At 39.2% G+C, this 20,610-nt stretch overlaps 1 protein-coding gene across 2 annotated transcripts in view; it reads left to right on the top strand.

Annotated features, from left to right (window-relative positions):
* Positions 1-1,027: 1,027 nt before the first annotated feature.
* Positions 1,028-20,610, top strand: part of fhip1aa (FHF complex subunit HOOK interacting protein 1Aa) — a 33,405-nt gene continuing 13,822 nt past the window's right edge. Inside the window, exons 1-3 of one of the 2 annotated variants that reach the window (XM_067584987.1) lie at positions 1,028-1,323; positions 13,358-13,420; positions 15,411-15,631. In XM_067584987.1, coding sequence (XP_067441088.1) covers positions 15,524-15,631 — 108 coding nt within the window. In that variant the 5' untranslated portion in view covers positions 1,028-1,323; positions 13,358-13,420; positions 15,411-15,523. The remainder of the gene's footprint in view (positions 1,324-13,357; positions 13,421-15,410; positions 15,632-20,610) is intronic. The other variant, XM_067584988.1, reaches the window with a different exon arrangement.

The following is a 20,610-nucleotide window of genomic DNA, read 5'->3' on the forward strand; positions in this document are numbered from 1 at the left end:
CTGATCAACTTAACTGATTTAACACGGATACACAATGGTGTCTGCTCACTGATATTTACGTTTTGGATAAGTGCAGTTCAACTGCCCGTCCACCAGGTGTCACTACAGACTCATCCATTTCGTACAGTCTGCTTTATTGCTTTTTTTAATGTATACATTTGATCCTAATTGTTTAAATTGTGGTCTGTATAAGCCTATATTTAATCAAGCATCACACATACTGGTGGTATCTTTGTATATATATCTATAGAGTATGGATACAAGATACAGATGGATTTAGAGACACTGAGCTGGCTTTGTACAGAACCAGTTATTATAGAAAAGGTGATGTGAGGATAAAAATATACATCCTACATCTTGCATTTAGTTTAAAAACAGAATTTATTACCAACAACGAGACGATTTTAAAAACCTGAGAGTGTTTTTTGGGGGATTAGCTGGACATGAAATAACAGGAGACTTTCCCATGTTTTTAAAAATCAATTTGACATTCCTTTTGCCTCCATTAAACGATCATATACTGTAGCTCTTATTCGTTGAGCCTCACTTCTTCGTCCAACAGGTGGCGACATATTGTAGAGATTTACTGTATATCAACTGTGAATGATCTAATCTTATCTGGATCAAAGGAACCTACTGTATATGACACCTGTTTTTAACTTGCCTCAAAATCAACAGAATCAGACTGATCTCGCAATTCAGTCAAGGAAGACGATGAAATTTCTGGAATTCTGATCCAAATTCAGATTTTAGAAAGTGTGTCATGGAAAACTTGTTGCTTTTTCAGGCAGGACCAGACAGATTAAACAAACGGTGTTTGGCTGGATTACGATAATACATTACCATAATATTTATATAGTTTCCCACATACTAATCATGCCCCTGAAGTGATTCATACTTTTATTGAGGCCACTTATCATTTTTTCCATATCGCTATTTTTCATAAGAGAGACTACAGCATGACATATGAGAATGAAAACAGTGCTCGGGTGGATGTGGGCCTGGTTTAACGCGCAGTGGGAGGAGTTCAAATGAGGATTAGAGCAGTTTCACCTTTGTGCGCTGTGGACCAGGTTAAGGAGCTTGGTCACGCATATAATACCTCCACGCACTGTTAGGCTACTAAAGGGGGGAATTGTACAGCTGTGACCGAGATCGAACCCGGTGATTTAGTCCTTGGGAGGACATACTGAGTGTGTGTGTGTGTGTGTATGTGCGTGTGTGTGTGTGTTTGTGGTGGTTAGAAACCTGCAGATCGACGGCGGACCGACTGCTGTGCGCTCTCTCTCTCTCCGTCCAACCGGAGGATCCGTCCGTCCGACGGTAAGAAGGAAAGAAAGCTCGAAAACAACACTTAATTACCGTGTTTACACTTGTAGCTTTTACTTACCTGTGAAATTATACTTTCACCGTGACATTTCTGGCTTTTATTGGACCATGTGTGTTTTGTTGTTTTTGTTTGGCTCTGTGATTGACATGTGCGGGTGCGTGGAAGTGTTGGGTATCTCCAAACTGCTGTCAAGGGGGGGTAACCAGTGGTCTGCTTTGGTTTATTGAGGGATTCCCAGTAAAAATAACGACTTCATTTTGAAGTTGAGGCAGTTTAAAACTAAACTGCGTACTTACTTTTCTGGTCGGTTTGGCTTTCCTGTTGTGTCTTCACCATAGAGACTAAGTAGACCCACCCTATCTGTAGGCTATATTTACAATTTCAGAACCACTGCCAATATATCAGCCACTGCTTAATGACATGTTCTTAAATGTATCTGGTTTCATAATCTTGCAGAAACATGTTATGTCCTCAGTGTCATTCCAACAAAAAATATCCACGTATTGCTTTTGTTAGCTCCTGGTTTAAGTTATTTTACAGCCTATACAGGAGAGGCCTGGAGTACCTGTACCTGTCCTGATTCACCGTTCAGGCCCCGGTTCTAATGAGCTTTGAACTCAAATATCCATTGTGAGGGAGGCAGAACGGTGGTGGTGTTGAGTTACCAGCAAACATCATCAATGTTTCACGGCTGACCATCTTCTGTGTGTGTGTGTGTGTGTGAGTGTCATTCCTCTACAGGTGTTCTCTTCCACCTGCTAAATCAATGTTTATTCTCACCTGATGAGCTTTTCAAGCTGGTCTTGGGGGATAAAAGATGTCAGACATGAATGACTGAAACTAGTTTCTGTCTGTAGAGAAACCGTCTTCTGTCTGATTTATAACTCTGCTGCCAGGGAGGCTATTTTTTCCATCCTATTTGTTTGTGTGTTTGTTAACAGATGATAATGACATTAGGTGGACTGGACATTTGAATAATGAAACATATGGCTTTTTTCATGAACTTTTCCCAACATTTTTAAAAACAATTTTCTCTTGGTTTGAGCCTTAAGGTTAATTCTTGAACTTGTCTCATGACCTTGGTATGGAATTATATAATAAGTAGACCTTTTCTGTGACTATAAAAGGATAAATATATTATGAGGATTGTGCACTAATACCTTCGACTTCAGCTAACCAACCCCTAAAGTTATCCCCTAAAACCATTGGTTTCCAACCTGGTCGGGATCCCCGAGGTGTCGTGAGATGAATCTAAAGGGGCCATGGCATAATTATAGGGCTGCAACTAATGATGAATGATTTTTTTTATTCACAATTAATCGTTTTGTCTATAAAATGTCAGAAAATTGTGAAAAATTACCATCATAATTTCTTAGAGCCCTTATTGACGTCTTCTTTTTGGTCTGATCAGCAGTCCAACATCCAAAATTGATCATGTATGACACAAAGAAGTTTAAAATCCCCACATTTAAGAAGCTGCAACTATCAAATACTTGCCATTTTTTCTTAAAAATGGCTAAAATGATTATTTGATTCTAAAAATAGTTGCCTACTAGTTGACTAATCATTGCCTCTCTAGATAATTATCAGGGTCAAAGACGAAAAAAACAAAACAAAGATAAAGCTACAAAAAGTCTGTCAAACCTGTGATAATGGGTTTCAAGTATTGCATTGTACAAGAGGCCACAAGTTTGGGAACCCACGTGCTAAACTGTCCGTTGCTAATTATGAGAGCACGTGTCCTCCACAAATGTCTGCATGTCATCATCAGATGTGGCTGATGAGGTCATTGAGCTGGTCTTGAAATGCTCTTCATGTGGAGGCTGTTTAAAGCTCTGACGCACTGAGTCTTCCCTGCACTCTCACTGGAGACGGTTTGCTGCGAGGGGACAGGATGTAAATACATCAGGGTTCCTCTTTAGTGTGATCTCATAACAGAAGGTCTTCAGGCGGTGTTTGTTAATGCCGGTACTTTTAAAGGATGTGAAAATACAAAGTTTTGATGATTGTAGGGAAGTAGTTTACTGTGGTTTCAAAAAAAGCTGCACTTATTCAAGACTTTTATAGAGAAATCTCTCTGATGCTGCCTTAATTTATACAGTGTGATCTCTGCTGTTTGTAATTGGTTACATGCTGCGTAGGCTCTGCTTCATAATCTGTTCCACTCCAGAGACTACAGCAAAGATGTAAATCTGAACAATTTCTCCCACTTTTCATAACGGCATCCAAAACATGAACATAAATGCTTACATGCAGCAAGCAAACTTTATGATGTGAGTGTTTTGATATAGTTTCTGAGGAATGAAGGGAATGTGCAGCTAATCAGTCATCTGTGTGATTACTGGTGATGTTCAGATGGGACTCAGGTCTTAAATAGTGGCAGTGCTCGGACCTGCATGAAACTAAGATATTCACACACTGGATCTCTGTTAGTCTGCATCACAGCATGCTAGACTGTGAATAATGGTCATACTAATGTGATTACATGTATAGGTTCAGGTCACAAGTTAGCGATCTGGATCTGATTAGCTTCACCTTGCTTGTTGCTGCCCATAGTAAACAAAATGTTACTGAACACGGTTGAATTTTTCTTAATAGTGGTTGCTCTTAAATTAGAGTTGTTTTCAAGAATATTTGGTCATAAACAACCGGCAGTCAACTGGTGTTTTTTTTTTTTTTTCAAATATTGCTAAAATAGATTAGCAAGGAACAGTTTCTTTTTAAAATCAGTCAGAAATGACATAAAACGACAAAAACCTGTTGGTAATCCAAGTGGAACGGGTGCTGTTGTCAACACAGCAGCAGCAGGTGTGTTTGTGTGTGTTAACCTGTTTCTTCTTTCCCACCGCAGACACAGCCAGCTCAGCTCTGTCCCGTGTTGGGGATTAGCTCCACCAACCCTCCCCGCTCGCGCCCCCACACTGACCCTGAGAAGTAACAAGCAACCTATAAACTTTGTGGCAATAACATTAATGGGGGAAAAAGTGTCAGCTTTTCATATAACCATTTTAAAATTGTAATAAAAGTGTAACATTTTGGCAAATATGCCCTTTTGATTTCTTTCCAAGATGAAAAGGTTGATACCACTCCTGTGTGTGTGTAAAGTATGAAGCTGGATTAGCCTATTTTAGCATAAAACCTGAAGAATTTTACAAATGTTAGTTTTTACATTTATGTTTAGAGGTGCTGGTAGATGTATTTTTGAAGTTTGGACAGAGCCCAGCTAGCTGTTTCCCCTTGCTTCCAGCATTAACGCTAAGATAGGCTAACTGCCTGCTGGCTTTAGCTTCATAATTAATGGAAAGACATGACAGTGGTATCGATCTTCTCATCTAATTCTTGCAAAGAAAGTGATTACATTTATTCCAGTTATTTCAAATGTCGAACTATTTTTAAATGACATTTAAAGCCTTGATTTGATAGTCAAAAGTGGAGTGAGGGACAGGAAACATGGGTAGGGTAGAGAGAGGGGTATGACGTGCATCAAAGGTCTGCGGACGTGGCAGTTATTCAACTGTAGCAACCATTAGTCCCAGCCCACCGGTTAACTCACACACCACATATACTATATTGTGAAAATTCTTACAAATTCAGATTAGGGATTTATTATTGTCAGCAACTGAGATATTGCCCAGTTTGTTGGCTTTTTTTGGCTTGTGGGCCCTTAAAATGCATGAACGAATGTCTACTTGTGACCCCTTGTGATGCAAGCTGTTCAATTTGTTTCATTTGAAGGATTTTTAGATCCTTGAATAAACAAAATTATGCAGTAATTCACAAGAAGAATAAAGAGAAGAGTCAGAAAAGATCAACAAAATTTTGTGTAACAGAAATATTTTTTTCTTTCCAATGCCTTTCAATTATCTAGTTAACCCTTAGATTTTTCTAAGGGCCCCTTGGGGGCTGGGCAACACCATGTTCCAGCTTAGTACATAGAGTTGCCCTCTTTTCCCTCACAAACTCTCTGTGCTATCTTCAAAGGCCTCTCCTTTAGAGTAATGTGGAGAGAATAGAGATTGTAAGAAAATCTGGTTGAACCACTTCTGTTGTTCAAGAATGAACTGGAATGAAGGAACGTGTTATGTTCATGGAGCCTGTTGCTCTGTTTTATGTGTAAAGTCACTGACGTGAAGTAAAATTGTCAGAGGAGTCATTAGGAGTTTGCATCTCTTTTGCCTTGAAAATCATGAGGAAAAAAGTCAACAGATGGAAAATATTTTAGATAGACAATATCCATGGCAGGAAACAGATAGAAGGGTGAAGTCACTTGAAGGGAAATTTAAACATTTTCTTTTCTCAGATAAATTCTTTAAAGCTTTAAAGGTAACGAAAGTTTAGTCCTCACAATGAAAAAAGGAAACAGAGCAGAGAAAAAAAAACAGGTTCACAGTTATCCACACCCAAGCAAATATTTGACACAGATGAGCCCGAGAGGCATTTTGGTATGCACAGCATTCCTTTTTAAAACTCCATGTTTCGAGTCAGCTGTGTACCATAGATTTTTCACTCCGTTACATATCAAAAACCCTCTTCACATCCATTTGACTAATTACACGGGTGTAGCGCTGCAGCTCACTCTCGTCTATCTGATAAACATCTCTGAACTTCACAGACACGCTGTATCGTCTGTCCTCCCCCTTCCATTCCACATGCAAACACGGCTTTTTATCAGTAAGTAAGATGTGATGCAAACGAGCTACAGAGGAAGTAGCAGGAGCACAGATAGGATGTACCCACACTAAACACATTCTTATCACAGACAGAAGTCTATTGTAGAGTCGGAAAAGGCTGAGGTCTCCTCATACCAACATGAAAGTTAGAGTGATGTCACCAGCCCCGCATTGTGTACATACAATATAGTAATTTAGCTTGTGTGAGTCACAAGAAAACAGGGAAAAATTTATTCAAAGCAACACAGAGGACATGTCCTCAGTAACATTTCTGGAAATTTGTGCAGGTTTATAATGACTCAAAAAGGAGTTTCATTCTACGATGACACACATAGATGTTTTTTAAGACTGATTCAGTGTTTTTTTTTTTCAAATTTTGACACTTTTTAACCCTCATATTCTGAGCCTTCACAGTATCTCCTCATAATTGTTCTCAGTACCAAACTTCTGAGCCATAAATCTTATTTTTCATTCATAAATACCTCATCAGACATTAATAAATGGGGGATTAATCCTTAATGAAGCTTTCAGAGACCAGAGAGTGTATTCTTTAGGTTTTATGGAGAAAAAACATTCACAATCACACTATATTATGGTTTAACGTTACCTAAAACTAAAGAGAACAAAACAGCCATAATGATTTCAAAGAATGTCATTGAATGTGAAGTATGTTGTAACATATTTGAATAAATGAGGCCTTAATTTACCCCTAAATGAAAGATTGCAACTAACAGTTATTTTCATTATTTCATTAATTGTTTCGTCCATCACATTTTCCCCAAGTTGTAGTTTCAGATTAAGTTTCTTGTGATGGACTAATTGATAAATTATCTGATCATGGCAGCTCCAACACGAATAAATAATCTTATTGTTAAATTGTTATTTTTTAGAGGCTATTGCAACCTTTTTTTATAATGTGATTTGGTTGGTAACTTGGTAACTTGGTTGGTAAGCTCCAAGGTCATAGGTTACTCCCTGGGCGGTGAAGTCATAAAATCAATACACACATACTATATACACTATACACTGTACATGAATTGACAGGTGCAAACATAGATAACACTTAGACTTGAATATCCATGGCAGGAAACACAATGTCCTTAGCCCTTCCAAGTCTTATCTCTTCACTGTAGACTAAACTGAAGGAAGTTGCTGCACGTGAATCTGACCAAGAAGTCTTTGATATTAACAGTGGTGCATGTGGCCTCTCGTGTCCTCTGGCTGGCCTTTTATAGCCTTTATCTACTTCATAGAGAGCTCAGTGTTCTCTCCCCTTTCTGGTTGTTTGGCACCACTGCTGTACCGATTGAACTCTTTTACCTTCTCCTTTTCTTCCCTCCCAGCTAAATGAGGCACCTGAGTGTGTGTTTGGACATGTTAATGAATCTCTTCCTGTGATGAGTGAACAGTATGGTAGGAACATCTCTTTGAAACCAGTTTCGAGGTGAACACACCCTGTTAGCCTTCACGTGCATGTGAAAATCCACAGACGTGCAGCATGGAGCAACATGCTTACGTAATCGGTCTTATCAGCTAAGCTAGTTACAGTCATTATTCAGCACCTGTTGGCCTGGTGTTGTGTTGTTTAGGAAACAGCCTTTCGCAGGTTTTGAAGGGACTTGATATGGAAAATTTTACTGTATGTCTGATACAATGACATTCATTGGAGGCTCATTTCAGTTTCCGTACAACAGGTCCCAAACACTTGCTATTCTTACAACTATAGGAGATATAGTAGGGAAAGCAATTTTCAAATAATATTATATATTAATTTAACATTCTTTACTCTTAGGTGAGTAAAGAATATTTCTGTTATTGTCTTTTGATGGAGACCAAAGGAGAATGGATCTTGTTAACCTGTAACTTTTAATTTTTCATAGTAATCCTTTAAGGTTCTTCTCATTTTTTTGCATCAGACTCAATGCCTTACACAGACTTTAAAGCGACCATAATTTTTTTTATATTAACAATGTATCAAATGACTGTGTAATGATGTGTAATGTGAAGGGGTCACTCATGGTTATGGAACCACAGAAGAATTATCAGTCCACTCTGCAGTTTCCTTCAGCTCTGCTCCTTCAGCTTGTGGCTAATTGTTTTGATTTTCCAGCGGACAATTTTACTGTTTTTGGTTCAGCCATCACTGCTCTCTTAGTGTCATTTTTCAGCTGCAGCAGTTTTAGCAAAAAAAGCTGTAAAAACCTACTGTACTCTACCTTCAAAGCACCAAATAGCAAAAAGACACAGTAAGCAACTAGCTGGTAAAAAGCGTGGAGCAGTTTAGCAGCTAAAGAGCCAGATTTCCCTCAGGAGTTGGTGGAGACCAAAAACAAAGCTTAAAAAAACAGTGAATATTGGACTTACATTCATCAGGTGGTCAGAAACATGACTCCAAATGAATAGTAATGCCGCTCAGTATCTTCAGTGTAAAATTCTACTAAATAAACCACGTCTTCAACAGCCTTTCATGTCCACCTCCAGCTTTTTCATTGGTCAGAAGTCCTAAATGACCCAAACGATTCAGGACCGATTATGCTGCCAGAAAAACAAACAACATTTATTTGCTGTCATGAAAATGAGCTCGGTTAGTAATTAGTGAAAAATGTTTAATCTGAGCGTAAATTGCTCCTTTTGAAATTTAGTAGTTAAAAATAGTTAGATGCTGTCCAGTCATTTACGATATTCTTATCTATTTCAACTTTGGAATCTGCTCTGACTATGAATTCAATCAGAGTCTGTCTCTCCTAAAGATGAATGGTCCATCATAGAGGTCACTGCCCCGCTGGCTGAAGGGAATAATAGAGACATAGAAACTGAATGGCTTTTCCCTTCCTGCTGTGTTTTTGATTAGATAAGGGTGGTGAAGACTATAAATAGTAAGGACAGGCGCTCTCTGGCCCTTCAGTGACTTCACCTGTAGCCCTAAATATTTCAGCAGCTGCTATCACTTTAATGGGCCTGTCTGTCACTGGGTTGCCATGGCTGCCCCCTGGCCGCTGTGAATTTCTCCTCTGTGAGAGAAGAGACTGTAAGACTGGACAAATGAAACTCAGAGGACTGGCTTATGATCAAATATTTATTATTCAAAATGCCTGACTGAAGACAAAAGACTATTTTATAAAAGAAAAAGTGTTTTTGTATATTTTAAATTTCATATCTACTCTGAATGCTCATAAAACAAGCTTCTGTTCTGGAGGTTAAAACACTCCTGTTTCGCAAGAAAGATGATCTGTATTCTGAGTCAAGGGTGTGTGTTGCCTTTAAGCTGTTTGTCCAGACCACGCCTGTGTGTATGAAACCCTCAGGGATGTCAGAAAGCTGACAATGCCTGAAACCAGATAAAAAAAAAAAAAAAAAAGATGACAAAATCCCTAAAGGCGAACATTTCTCTCTCATGTTTGCTCTGTTCGCTCCTATCAGCCTGGAGCTTTATGTGTTTGTTTGTGTTTTTTGATTCGCCAGAAGCCACTTTGCCAAAACACAGAGGTGCAACACAATAGCCCACATTCTCATTTTGTCATTATATTTACCTTGGGAGTGAGGAGACGAAGAGCCTGTTGCTCTTTATGCAACACCAAACCATTTCCATTGATGTTGAATAGAATGGGGAAATTCCAGTTTTCTGCCATATTTGTATAGTTGTAAATAATTACTTAAATCGATGCACCAATTTGCTGTTGGCAATGCAGGAACAGTAGACATGTTTCAGTAAAAAATGCATTGTGTGTGACACTTGCGCTGTAATCCAAACAAGACGAGTCGGGCTTCTAAACAATACCAGAGCCATTATAGAAACAACACACAGTAAGTGTAAAAGGTTTGGGTGCATTGTATTTAGTAATTTACATGTAAATAAGACACAGAGATTTAATGAGGGCTTTATGTTTTTGTTGTGCTTACTGTCAATTACCTTAGACTCACAGATAAAATAACAAAATAATCCTCAAAAATGGATTATTTTACAAATTATGTTGCATTTGTGTCTTTTTATGTAGTCTGTATTTGAGAGCTTGAATGTCAAAGTAATTTCAAACTAAGTTTATGTTTGAAGTCCCCCTCTTCTCAAAAAAATATGATTTCCCTTCAGTTGGATGTTTGAGCTGCAGAGTTTGACACTGAAAGGCTGTTTTCATGTTTATCTGCTGAAAGTGGAAAGTTTCTCCGTGCTCATTGAAAATCTGATTTTTAAGGGGCGGGTCTATGAGCAGGATTTGTGACATGACATCACAACTATTTTGTAAGCCAATCCCGGTCCATTATGCAACTTACACAAGTGTGATGTCGAAACTTGATGCGTCCAGTGCACATACATTGAGAATGGACTTTCCAGAGAAGTAGGACACATCTTGTGTTCAGCTGTTAAACTGCTAAAACAAAAAATATTTGCATATTCATAGATTCAGAAGTTTAAGCCATAACCATATCAGACATACATTATTATTCCAAGCATAGTATTTTTATACATATCTGCAGGGGATCATTAAGTTTGAGGAGTAAATAATAAAATATTACATTTCATATTGTATAAATAGAAAATTATTTGGGAAAAGGTCAAATAAACAAATGTTGTTTATGCAAAGCAGCAGCCATTTTCCCCTCACCTCGTTGTGAGGGGAGAATTTTTTGAAGAAAAACATTGTGTCTTATTCATCTTACTGCAATGTGTTACACCGAGTTTATTTTCTGACTGATAGTACATACATCAAGGCTCATTGTTCGATTTAATATCATGATATGTAAAATGCAACATAAAATGCTGATTGGCATTGGGTGGAAGAAAGGGATTGTTCAATTGTCAGTAGTCCTTAATAGCAACATACTGCAAGGTGAGAATGAATGAAAAACACTGACAGAATGACATTTATTAGCATTAGCATTGTGCTTTCCTAAAAAATGTGATCCTGTGACATCTAATATGCTCTCATGTAGGAAAGGACGGATGTATAATGTACAGTACTGCCTTTTCTCCTGTTCTGTTTATTGTGTCCTTGGCCGTGTAGCCTGTGGAGATAACAAATATGTGTAATCATCAAATTGCCTTAATTGGATAATTGGAAATGACCAGATTGGAAGAATCCAGTGAGAGCTGTATAATGATGAGACTGGCATGCCGGCAGTTAGAGACTGTAAACACACACACACCCACACACACACACACACACACACACACACACACACACACACACACAATACTGTATTCTCATATAAACCTTCAAATAGTTTAAACTAACTCTGATGCACACACACAAAAGATGTATTTTTAACAACCTACATTTTGATGTGCGCTCTGCTTGTCCCATTTCTGGCTCTACTGTATTTTAAGCTATTTCGAGCAAGTAGAACAGTGTCTTGTGGGTAACTGTAGACTCTCCCTCTGTGACAGCATAACAGTAGGTACTGTAAATGAGAGCACGATTTAGGTCATGACTTCCAGTAATAGGCCTGTACTAGATTTGTAGAAAAAGCACATTTTTATCCTGCAAAAACAAGAGGCTTTCTTGTGCCGGGTGAAAAAAAAATGCATATTTCAAACCCTCATTGGATAATTTAGAGTATTATAAGATGTTGGTACATTGAATCCAAGTCTTGACCTATTTGGCTCATAGTTCAAGAGAAATATACTTAACTAAATGGGGCATATTTGTGAGTAGGAAGGCAGTTGTTGCCAGTGTATTGTTGTCTGAGAGGGACTAACAACTGATTACATCAGGCTAATCTAGCAGTCTGTTGTAGCACTGACAAAATAAAAAAGAAAATTAAAAATGTATTCAATATTGCAATATTTCTCTTTCTGTCCGTCAGTCCACTGCTTAAGTCAAGACAGAAATATCTCAACAATTATTGGATGGATTTCTGTGGACAAACAATCATGGACCTTAGAGGATGATTCCTAATTCGTGATCCCGGACTTTTCCTCTCTCCATCAGGTCAAAACTTTAATTTGTCAAATACTCGAGAGCGACCAAATACCTGCAAAACTAATGACATTGCATTACATTAACATTTGTCAGTGAGCATATTGACGTTAGCATTTAGCTACATCCTCACAGAGGTGATCGGCTAGCTTGTTTTTAGTTAAATCCACTTATGTGAGATGTTTAACAGAGCTGCAGGCAAAATGTGTTTTTCATCTGTTTTTCATCACTGATATTGGAGGTATGATTACACATTATGATTCAAGTTATAAATGTTTAAAATATGGCAACCATTCTGTTAAGATTGGCAATCAACAGCTGATGATTGTGGATGATGTCTTAAACCTGCTGCTTTAGATTGGAAAAGGAGTTTGGGGCGGCTGTATCTCTGTTGTTAGAGCAGGCCGACCATTAATCACAAGATTTGTGGTTCAATTTCTCTCTGTCCACGTGTCGAAGAGTCCTTGAGCAAAGACACTGTGCTTAGAAATGCTCCGAATATATGTGCATGCAACAAAAAATGTAAGCAACTCACATTGGATGTAATGCATAAATGTAATTTACAAATGAATGTAATGAACATGGGTGGCCTAAACTGTGCTGCTAGCGGAAAAAATGCATGTATGAGTCCACAGCGAGGCACAAAATCAGCCTGAAAAGCCGAAATGAGTGTTTGATGACTCGTCTTAGCACACTCACCCACACACACACACATCCCTCTCCATCTGTCTCCCTCTCACTCTCTCTGTTTACACGACATCACGCTTTTATGAAAGGGTGCTTGTTTTCCAAGAAACCCACATTTTTCAATTGCTACCGCCCAAAACATCAACAGCCGATTAAAGCATGCAGGTTCAACAGTAGTTTTATGCAGTCAGTGTATTATATTGTACATGAAAGTAAAACCTAGGTTCTGAGAGTTTTAAAGCTGCAGGGTCATGTGACATGATTCCCACGATGGATGGTGCTGGTGCTGGAGTGGGCAGTTGTATTGTTGGTTAGGGACGGGCCTCTCACAGTTGAGAAGGACGCCAATTGCATCACGGCACTAATTGGAGGGGACAATAGTGTTATTCTCCTGTGAGAGAGGGATCATGAGGATGTGATATTGATGCTAAATTCCTACAGAAATATTAAGTGCTGACATATGATTGGTTTTACTTATTTATGCATGTCAACACTGTTGTCATTTTTCTCATACCTGCTCCTTTCTCTCTAGACTTTCTATCACCCTGCTTTTCCTTTTTTACTCCTCCCCCTCCTCCTTCTCTCCCCTCCCTTCCTCCTCGTAACCTCCTCCTCTCCATCCAAGTGGCGTTCGGAGCAGCTTACTCATGTCCAGTCACTTCCCACCATGCCTCGCCTCTCATACGGACACTCACTTCCTGCGCCTCACACATCTTTGTCTTTTTTTCTTTCTTTTCTTTTCTTTGTGACAACAGGACAAGAAATGAGCTCTTCGTCTGCTTTAGCGGCCCGTCCCTGTTAAAGATGCTTCAGCAAAGGTAAGAAAAACCCATCGACACGCTCTCCACGCTGCTTTAACATTCCTTTTCAGGAATCCAACCAGCTGGCATTCTCCTTTAACCAAAAGCAGATGTTGCAAGTTTGACTGTGTGCCTTGTTATGCCTAAACTCTGCGGTTGTTGGGGATGTTTCTGTGGTACTGGGGCAAAGTGAATTCAAAAGAAGGGGGCTTGCTGTGATTGGTTTAGAGGAACATTTAGGGGCAGGAACCTCAAAGCTCTGGTTTGGTATTGTGGTGTGCAGCTGCTGCTTGTTTCACAGTTGATCCCCTGCGGTGACAGAGTCCATATCTTTCTGTATTGGGTAGTGAGTGTTAAAGTTTGTCCTGAGTTTGTGTTTGTGTTCAGAGACAGATTTGTTTAGCCACTCATTGGGAAGTTTGTTGTTAGCCACGATAGCGGTGTAGCTTAAGGGATGGCAATGTCAGTCAGTCCACCACTTAGGTGTGAAACATCTCAACAACTGTTTGATGGATTGCCATGAAATTTTGTACAGACGTTCATGGTCCTCAGAGGATGAAGTCTACTGACTTCCGTGATCTGTTGACTTCTTATCTAGCGCCACCATGAGGTTTACGTTGATATTTTGAGGGAAATATCCCTGCAACCATTGGATGAGTTGCCTTGAAACTTGGTACACACATTCATGTTCCCCACAGGAAGAATAGTTATAACTTTGGAGACTTTTAGTAGCCCAATATATATATAATATGACTGAATACATGCCAAACCAAAGACATCTAATGATATCCCCTTCAGCGTCAGTGCTTTATAGCAAACATTAGCATGCTAACATGCCAAGCTAAGATGGTAAACATTACCTCCTTAGCATTAGCATGTTAGCATTTGTGAGCGTGTTATCATTGCTACTCTTAGCATCTAGCCCAAAGCACCGCTGTGCCTTACAGAGGTGCTTGCATGGCTGTAAGCTCTTGTAAAATGTTCTTGGTTGTAGGAGGAATCATGTGTAGGATCTCTAGAGCGTGACTGCGATTGTGTGATTTCAGATTATGATGATAGTCATGAAAAACATTCACTTGTTGCAAGCAGATAAAACACATTCTATCATCCTTCCTCCTGAACTGAAAACATGTTATATTATGGAACCGGATTTAGCTGAGATGTTGTTTTAGTTCTTAATCCTCTCATATTAGGGATTTTGAAAAAGCACAACTCTCTCTGTTCCCAGTGTTGTCAAAGAAAACCTCTGTCTTGTTTTAACAAGAATCAATCTTTCCAGTAACGTCCTCTCCAAGGGAAACAACAAATTAAGTCCTTTCTGGGGCAAAATATGGGCAACTTCCAAATTTCCATGATGCCAATGTGAGTGTTGGAACTGACTGCAAAGCTGCTCTTAAACATATAAAATATAGATCTATATAATCCAAACAAGCGGTGTGAGGAAATCAGACCTCGCTTGCTTAAAATCTTGTCAAATATTTCCTCCAGAAATGAAAACAGCACATACCAAAATCATGTCTGATCTACAAAACAAGCAGTTTTCTTTTTTTTTCCTTCCCTCTCCTTACTTTTTTTAACTCTCCATAGTCAGCCAGAGTAGTTCACACCCAGTTGTTGTTCGTCTTCTGATGTCAAAAAATGTTTCTGTAATGAGAGTGATGTCAGGGGGCCTGCTGGAATCCGCTTGGGCGTCTGAGGTATTCCAAAAGCAATCTGACAGCTCTGTCTGAAGTCCAGAATGCAGGAGGCAACTCTCCGAGCCAAAGTCGAGCCTGATGTGTCTCTTTCTCTCCTCTACTGAGTCATCTGACATTGCCTGTTATTGTTCTCTTTCCTGCATGCCTGTCATAGTTGCTGTCTAGCCATGCAGAGGGAGAGAAGGAGAGCAATGTACAGCAATCACCAGTCATATCACTGCAACTATGCTGCTATTTTATGAAGCAAAAACCTTCTGTTGATCTGAGTTTGATGACGTGTTTTTTTTTGTTTTTTTTTTCTTCCTCCTCAGGTCCTCTGTGATTATTCCTCCTCCTGTGGTTATGGTTGCACCCAGTAAGCAGTCAGGAATGTCTTCCTTCTCCTGCCTATGACATGGTTTAACTCACGAATGATCTGGTCACCATGATGGCCTCCATGGTTGCCAATGGAAACCAAGACGGGCAGTCTCTGGTCTTGAAAGGGGTGGATCCAGAGACCTGCATGATTGTGTTCAAGAACCACTGGGCTCAGGTAAACTCCAGCACCAAATCAAGAATCCCACAACTTGAAGAAATAGTTTTTGGATATACATTAGAACATTTCCAGATATACGCAAATCAGCTTTCTTGCGGAGAGTTGAGGGAAATTTATGATAGTTCACTCTACACTTTTGATACATGTCACTCGACAGAAATTAAAGAGTCACATGACGTTTTCGATTTATGCTTCAGCGAAAGGTTACGAGCTAGCTAAAGTAATTAAACAAGGACGTTCGTTGCAAGTAATTTAAAATTACAAACCACAATATCAATAAGGAAGTTCAATGAAAACTACAATCTCCATGGCGACGTTAGCAACACGACCCAATCACATTGCGCGACAAAATATGACGCTGTCTGCAACATAGCTAAATTCTCCAGGTGCACAACATGAAAGGAAAATGTTGAAAATATGTTATTTCTGTCATCGACACTTATCAAAAGTGTTGAGCAACCTACTATAAATTAGGCTTTAAATGAGAAGATCAATATTACTGTCATGTCTGTGCATTAAGTATGGAGCTAGAGCAGGGAGACACTTACCTTAGTGAAGCCTAAAGACTGGAAGCAGAGGGAAATACCTAGCCTGGTTCTGTCCAAAGTCAAAAAATCCTCCTATTAACACCCCTAAAGTTCACTATTTAACATATTGTATCTCATTGGTTTAACATGGACACAAACATAAATGTAAAAATGACAATTTTATCCCATTTACACCTGGTATTAAATGTAATCTGGATATACCTGGATAAGGAAAAATGTATGTTAATGCAAGGTGTAAATTCACTGGGATCGGCTCAGCCAGACCACATTTGGAGGTGGTCAGGCTCGTGTTATGATTGGTTCTCAGCCAGGTGTAAATTCAATCTGTACAGTCACCTAGCTCTGCCTCTTCCTGCCAGCTAAAGCAAGCACCACAAAAGCTACAGCTAAGTAATAGTAGCTAGAAGTCTTCCTTTGCAAAAAGTGATTTAGAAATGAATGACTTCCAGATACAGATCACATGTTAATCCCAGGTTTAAATGGGGCCTCAGTGCTTGTAGAAGGAATTACGTGCTAGTGTTAGTTTTTCTTCACGAAAAACAGTGGTTCCCAAACTTTTGACCTTGTATTCGCTTTTAACAAAACCTCTATGTAATTTCCACTTCTAAGTGACACATCACAAGTTACACTAAATCTGCATCAGCACACGCAAAGAGTGTCAAGGTTGTTCTTTTTAAGACTCATATTCTACTTAACTTGTGCCTCACACTCTGACAGTAGAAACTGACTCCAGTGCTGTCCCAACAACACTAAACTTTGTGCGGTCACGGCCAGTGGAATCTTGGCAGTGAGACGCTGACTGTCTCAGACTCCTGGCTCTTTGCAGCAGCAGCAGCATGTGTCCCTGTTCACCCCTGTGGGACCTGGCAGCCTGCTAGACCTACTCCTCCCACACCAACATGAACAAACTTTATACGTACTGACATCAGTATAACACTAGCCAGACTTTGACGGGATAGAAAAGTGTGTTGGTACTTTAACTAAGTGTCAGCTGCATTTATGTCTACGGTAGTGGTTGTCAGTGTGGGGTCTGTCAATGAGGAGGCAGCATGGTGCTCACAGTTTTAATTAAGCTGAATTCCACTGTGGCAAGCTTGTGTGTGATTTGGTTGGAAGTTGTGTGTGTACTTTAAACTCTTTTCCTACATTCGGCTGCTGAAGGCAAAAGTTTCACTGGTTTAAGACGTACGAGCACGATTTGACTATTCTGGAAACCACTCCCGGTTCAATATGAAACTTGCACAAGTGTGAGGTGGAAAGTTGAAGCCTCCAGAAGCACATACACTGAGAATGGACTTAACAGTGAAATAGGAGACATCTTGTGTCCAGCAGTTAAACAGAAAATTACATTCATAGATTCTGGATTTTGCAATGCAGGAGTAGATGTAATTTTAAGAATATTTAACAAGGTAATTTAACTTTTTTGATGGGAAAAACTATATCATACACAAATTATTATTCCGAGAAGAGTATTGTAGTATTGGAGGGGATCTTTAACAGTTAAATTTGTTTTCAGTATTCAGCGTTTTTTTGGGTTTTCTGGTGTAACTCAAGTGCCTTCCTTGGTTTCTTGTGGAATTATATTATTTTATATTACTTTGATCAGTTGGTCTTGAAGGTTTATTATTGACCTTAGAAATAGTTCCTAAGCACACGGTCCACTTAAAGGAACTTATTTTCCATGTAATTACACAGAGTGCTAAGAATTTTTTGTCATACCAGTTTGATATTTTTGGCGGGGGTGTTGGTGAATCACTCTAGTGACAAGCGTTATGTTGGATGTATCTGTTAATGTCGAGTTCAGATTGATGTGGAGGCCATGTGCTATAAGTGAGCTTTTATTGTTTTGATTATAAACTAACATTATATAGCAGGTCACCGTGTTTAGCGGGGTTGACATTGCAGTCCAGACTAGTGACAGACTATGTGCTGAATATGATGATTGATATATATGACTTTTATTTTGCTTTTTAGGCTTCTGTTGGTGTGAAATAAAATGGATATGCTTTATCTATTATAATAATATAAAAAAACATTTTTTGTGTGTGTGTTAATAACTACCTGAATTGAGCTTAATAATAAACAATAAATTAGTTTGTCTCTAGCTGTCTGCTTGGTTTTAATTTTCTCCTTTAAGCTGAGATTGACATTGTAATCAAAAATACAAGAGACTGACTAGTCCCAGCTACTGACTGTGAAGAGAAAAAAAAAGAGAGAACTCCCTGTTCCAGATTAAAGCTTGTTTTGCTTTAGGCAAACTGGCAGCACAATTTCACTCCTGCAGAGTCTTATTTCCATGCGTAGTTAATCTGTAGCCTGATAAGAGTGCTCTTGACTTTGGTTTTAGTTCGGAAAGCCTTGAAATCCAAGTAACATGTTGTAAGTAATATTGGCCTTGCACCCTCGTAAGACACCCTGCTTGGTTCATCTGAAGATTAGGTTTATGTTCATTTGCTGTGTCTTATCTGCTGCTCTCCAGGCCTCACAGAGCTCATTGTGTTTGTTGTGACACGCAAAGTGAGCTGTCTGTTGCTGAGGCTGCCAACAATCTTTAACTATAGACCGTGCATTGTGGGCAGTTTGCTCCCCGTCACTATGGCTCTTCAGAGTGACTCACTCATACCATTCATGATTAATGCCACGTAACCCCCTAATAAATCTGTCAGTTTTATGAATGTGCTTCTGATAACATTTGTGTCACAACACCCCCATCCAGTGTACATTTAAGAACATATTCAGACCTCAGCTTTAGCTCTCAGACCCCAGACTAAACTGGACCATTTGATAGACCAAAAGGGTCAGGATCACTTAAAATGGCTTTGTCACTACTCCCATCCCTCAGGTGAAGTTACGTTTGTGGGCAAGAAACAAACATTTTCTGTTTTCTGTTACAGACAGGAAATGTCACCTAATTAATATTTGGGGTTTGTTTGTAACTGCAGTGTCTGCACCTGCAGTATAAATCAATAATTCAGTGCATTGTCTGAACGTGACACTGTATATGTCATCTAGTATCGAAAATGCACAAGATGCTTATCCAGGCTTGCACTTTACAAGCATATTAATATGTAGACCCATGCATTTTAATGAGAAACCTCCAAACAAACAGATAGTGCCACATTTTAAATGTTAAAATTCCTGTTAAGAATGTATTTATGCACGTTGTTACCTACTTGCTTGCCTGTGGCGGTTTTTCTTTAAGTGTTAAGCTCAAAATATGCTTTAAAGTACAGACTTTGGTTTAAAAAAAATGACACATGTTTCAGCATTTTCATGATTTTTCTGATATGATTATAAATCACTTTCACTTGTATTTCTTAAAACTTCTCATTTATTCAGGGAAGTTTCATAAAGAGCACAGATTTGATCTGCTGACTACTGAGAAGTTTAACCAGAGCGATTGTGGTTAATGAGGGAAGAGCAAAAGCTGCTCTTTCACTTTCCTGCACTCAGATTTATACTGCACGTGGTGTCCTGTGATGATTAAATATGAAACAAGTTGGTTAGTTTTAAAGGACAGAACCTCAAAACAGAAATATTATTCTGTCTGGCAGAATGAAACTTAATTTGAATGGCAAGAGTGGGGAAGCAGAAAAGATAGAGTCCATAAATGTGAGACTAATTTCACTGCTCTTCCTTCACATCTACAATCTGAAAAACCTCCCATGACTCACCCTACTGTTGTGCCAACACCCATCATTCACCTGGGTATGGTCTGTAGAGAGAAATAAAACTCAAAGCCAAGACCAGCCAGAGCTGACGTTGATCCAGCCTGAGCCAGGTGCTTGGTTGCATTTGTAAAGCCGTATAAACCATATTCTGACAAGTGGTACAGACTATTAACTGGCCTGTCAGCGCTCCCAGACCTGCAGCAAGAAAAAAAATCACATTTACTAGCAGCTGTTTTACAAATAACACACATACTCTACGCATCAAAGTTTAATAAACCTGTAAGGGAATGCCTGATTTTCATTTAATTGCACTTAATACTATCCCTCATACTGAATGTGAATATTTTCTTTCCTTATTGTTGAAGGTTATTTGAAAATATGAATAAATATATTGCTGGACAAGAGGTTTATTAAACCTCAACCATATCTGCAACTGACCTTGATAGTGTCAGTATCATACCAGCAGGCAGATCACAACCACAGTCTGACTCCTGCAGATGTCCAGGAGGTAAAATCCTTGAGTGAATCTCAAACTTTGGCCCCTACCTGTCACCGCAGTAATGGCTGGAAAGCCTGAACTGGACTGATGCCCGAGGCTCAGGCCACTGGGCCAGGCCCCCTCGGGCTTAGGCAGGGATTATAAAGTCTGTTCTCCTGTTTCCATCAGCCAGTTCTCTTGTGCACAGCCAATTATTGTCATGGCAGCAGTGGTAGGCTGGGGACACTGGCTCCATTATTGTTACTCTGGTTTCTACGC

Source organism: Thunnus thynnus, chromosome 3 (assembly GCF_963924715.1).
Source record: "Thunnus thynnus chromosome 3, fThuThy2.1, whole genome shotgun sequence".
In the NCBI taxonomy this organism is placed as follows: domain Eukaryota; kingdom Metazoa; phylum Chordata; class Actinopteri; order Scombriformes; family Scombridae; genus Thunnus; species Thunnus thynnus.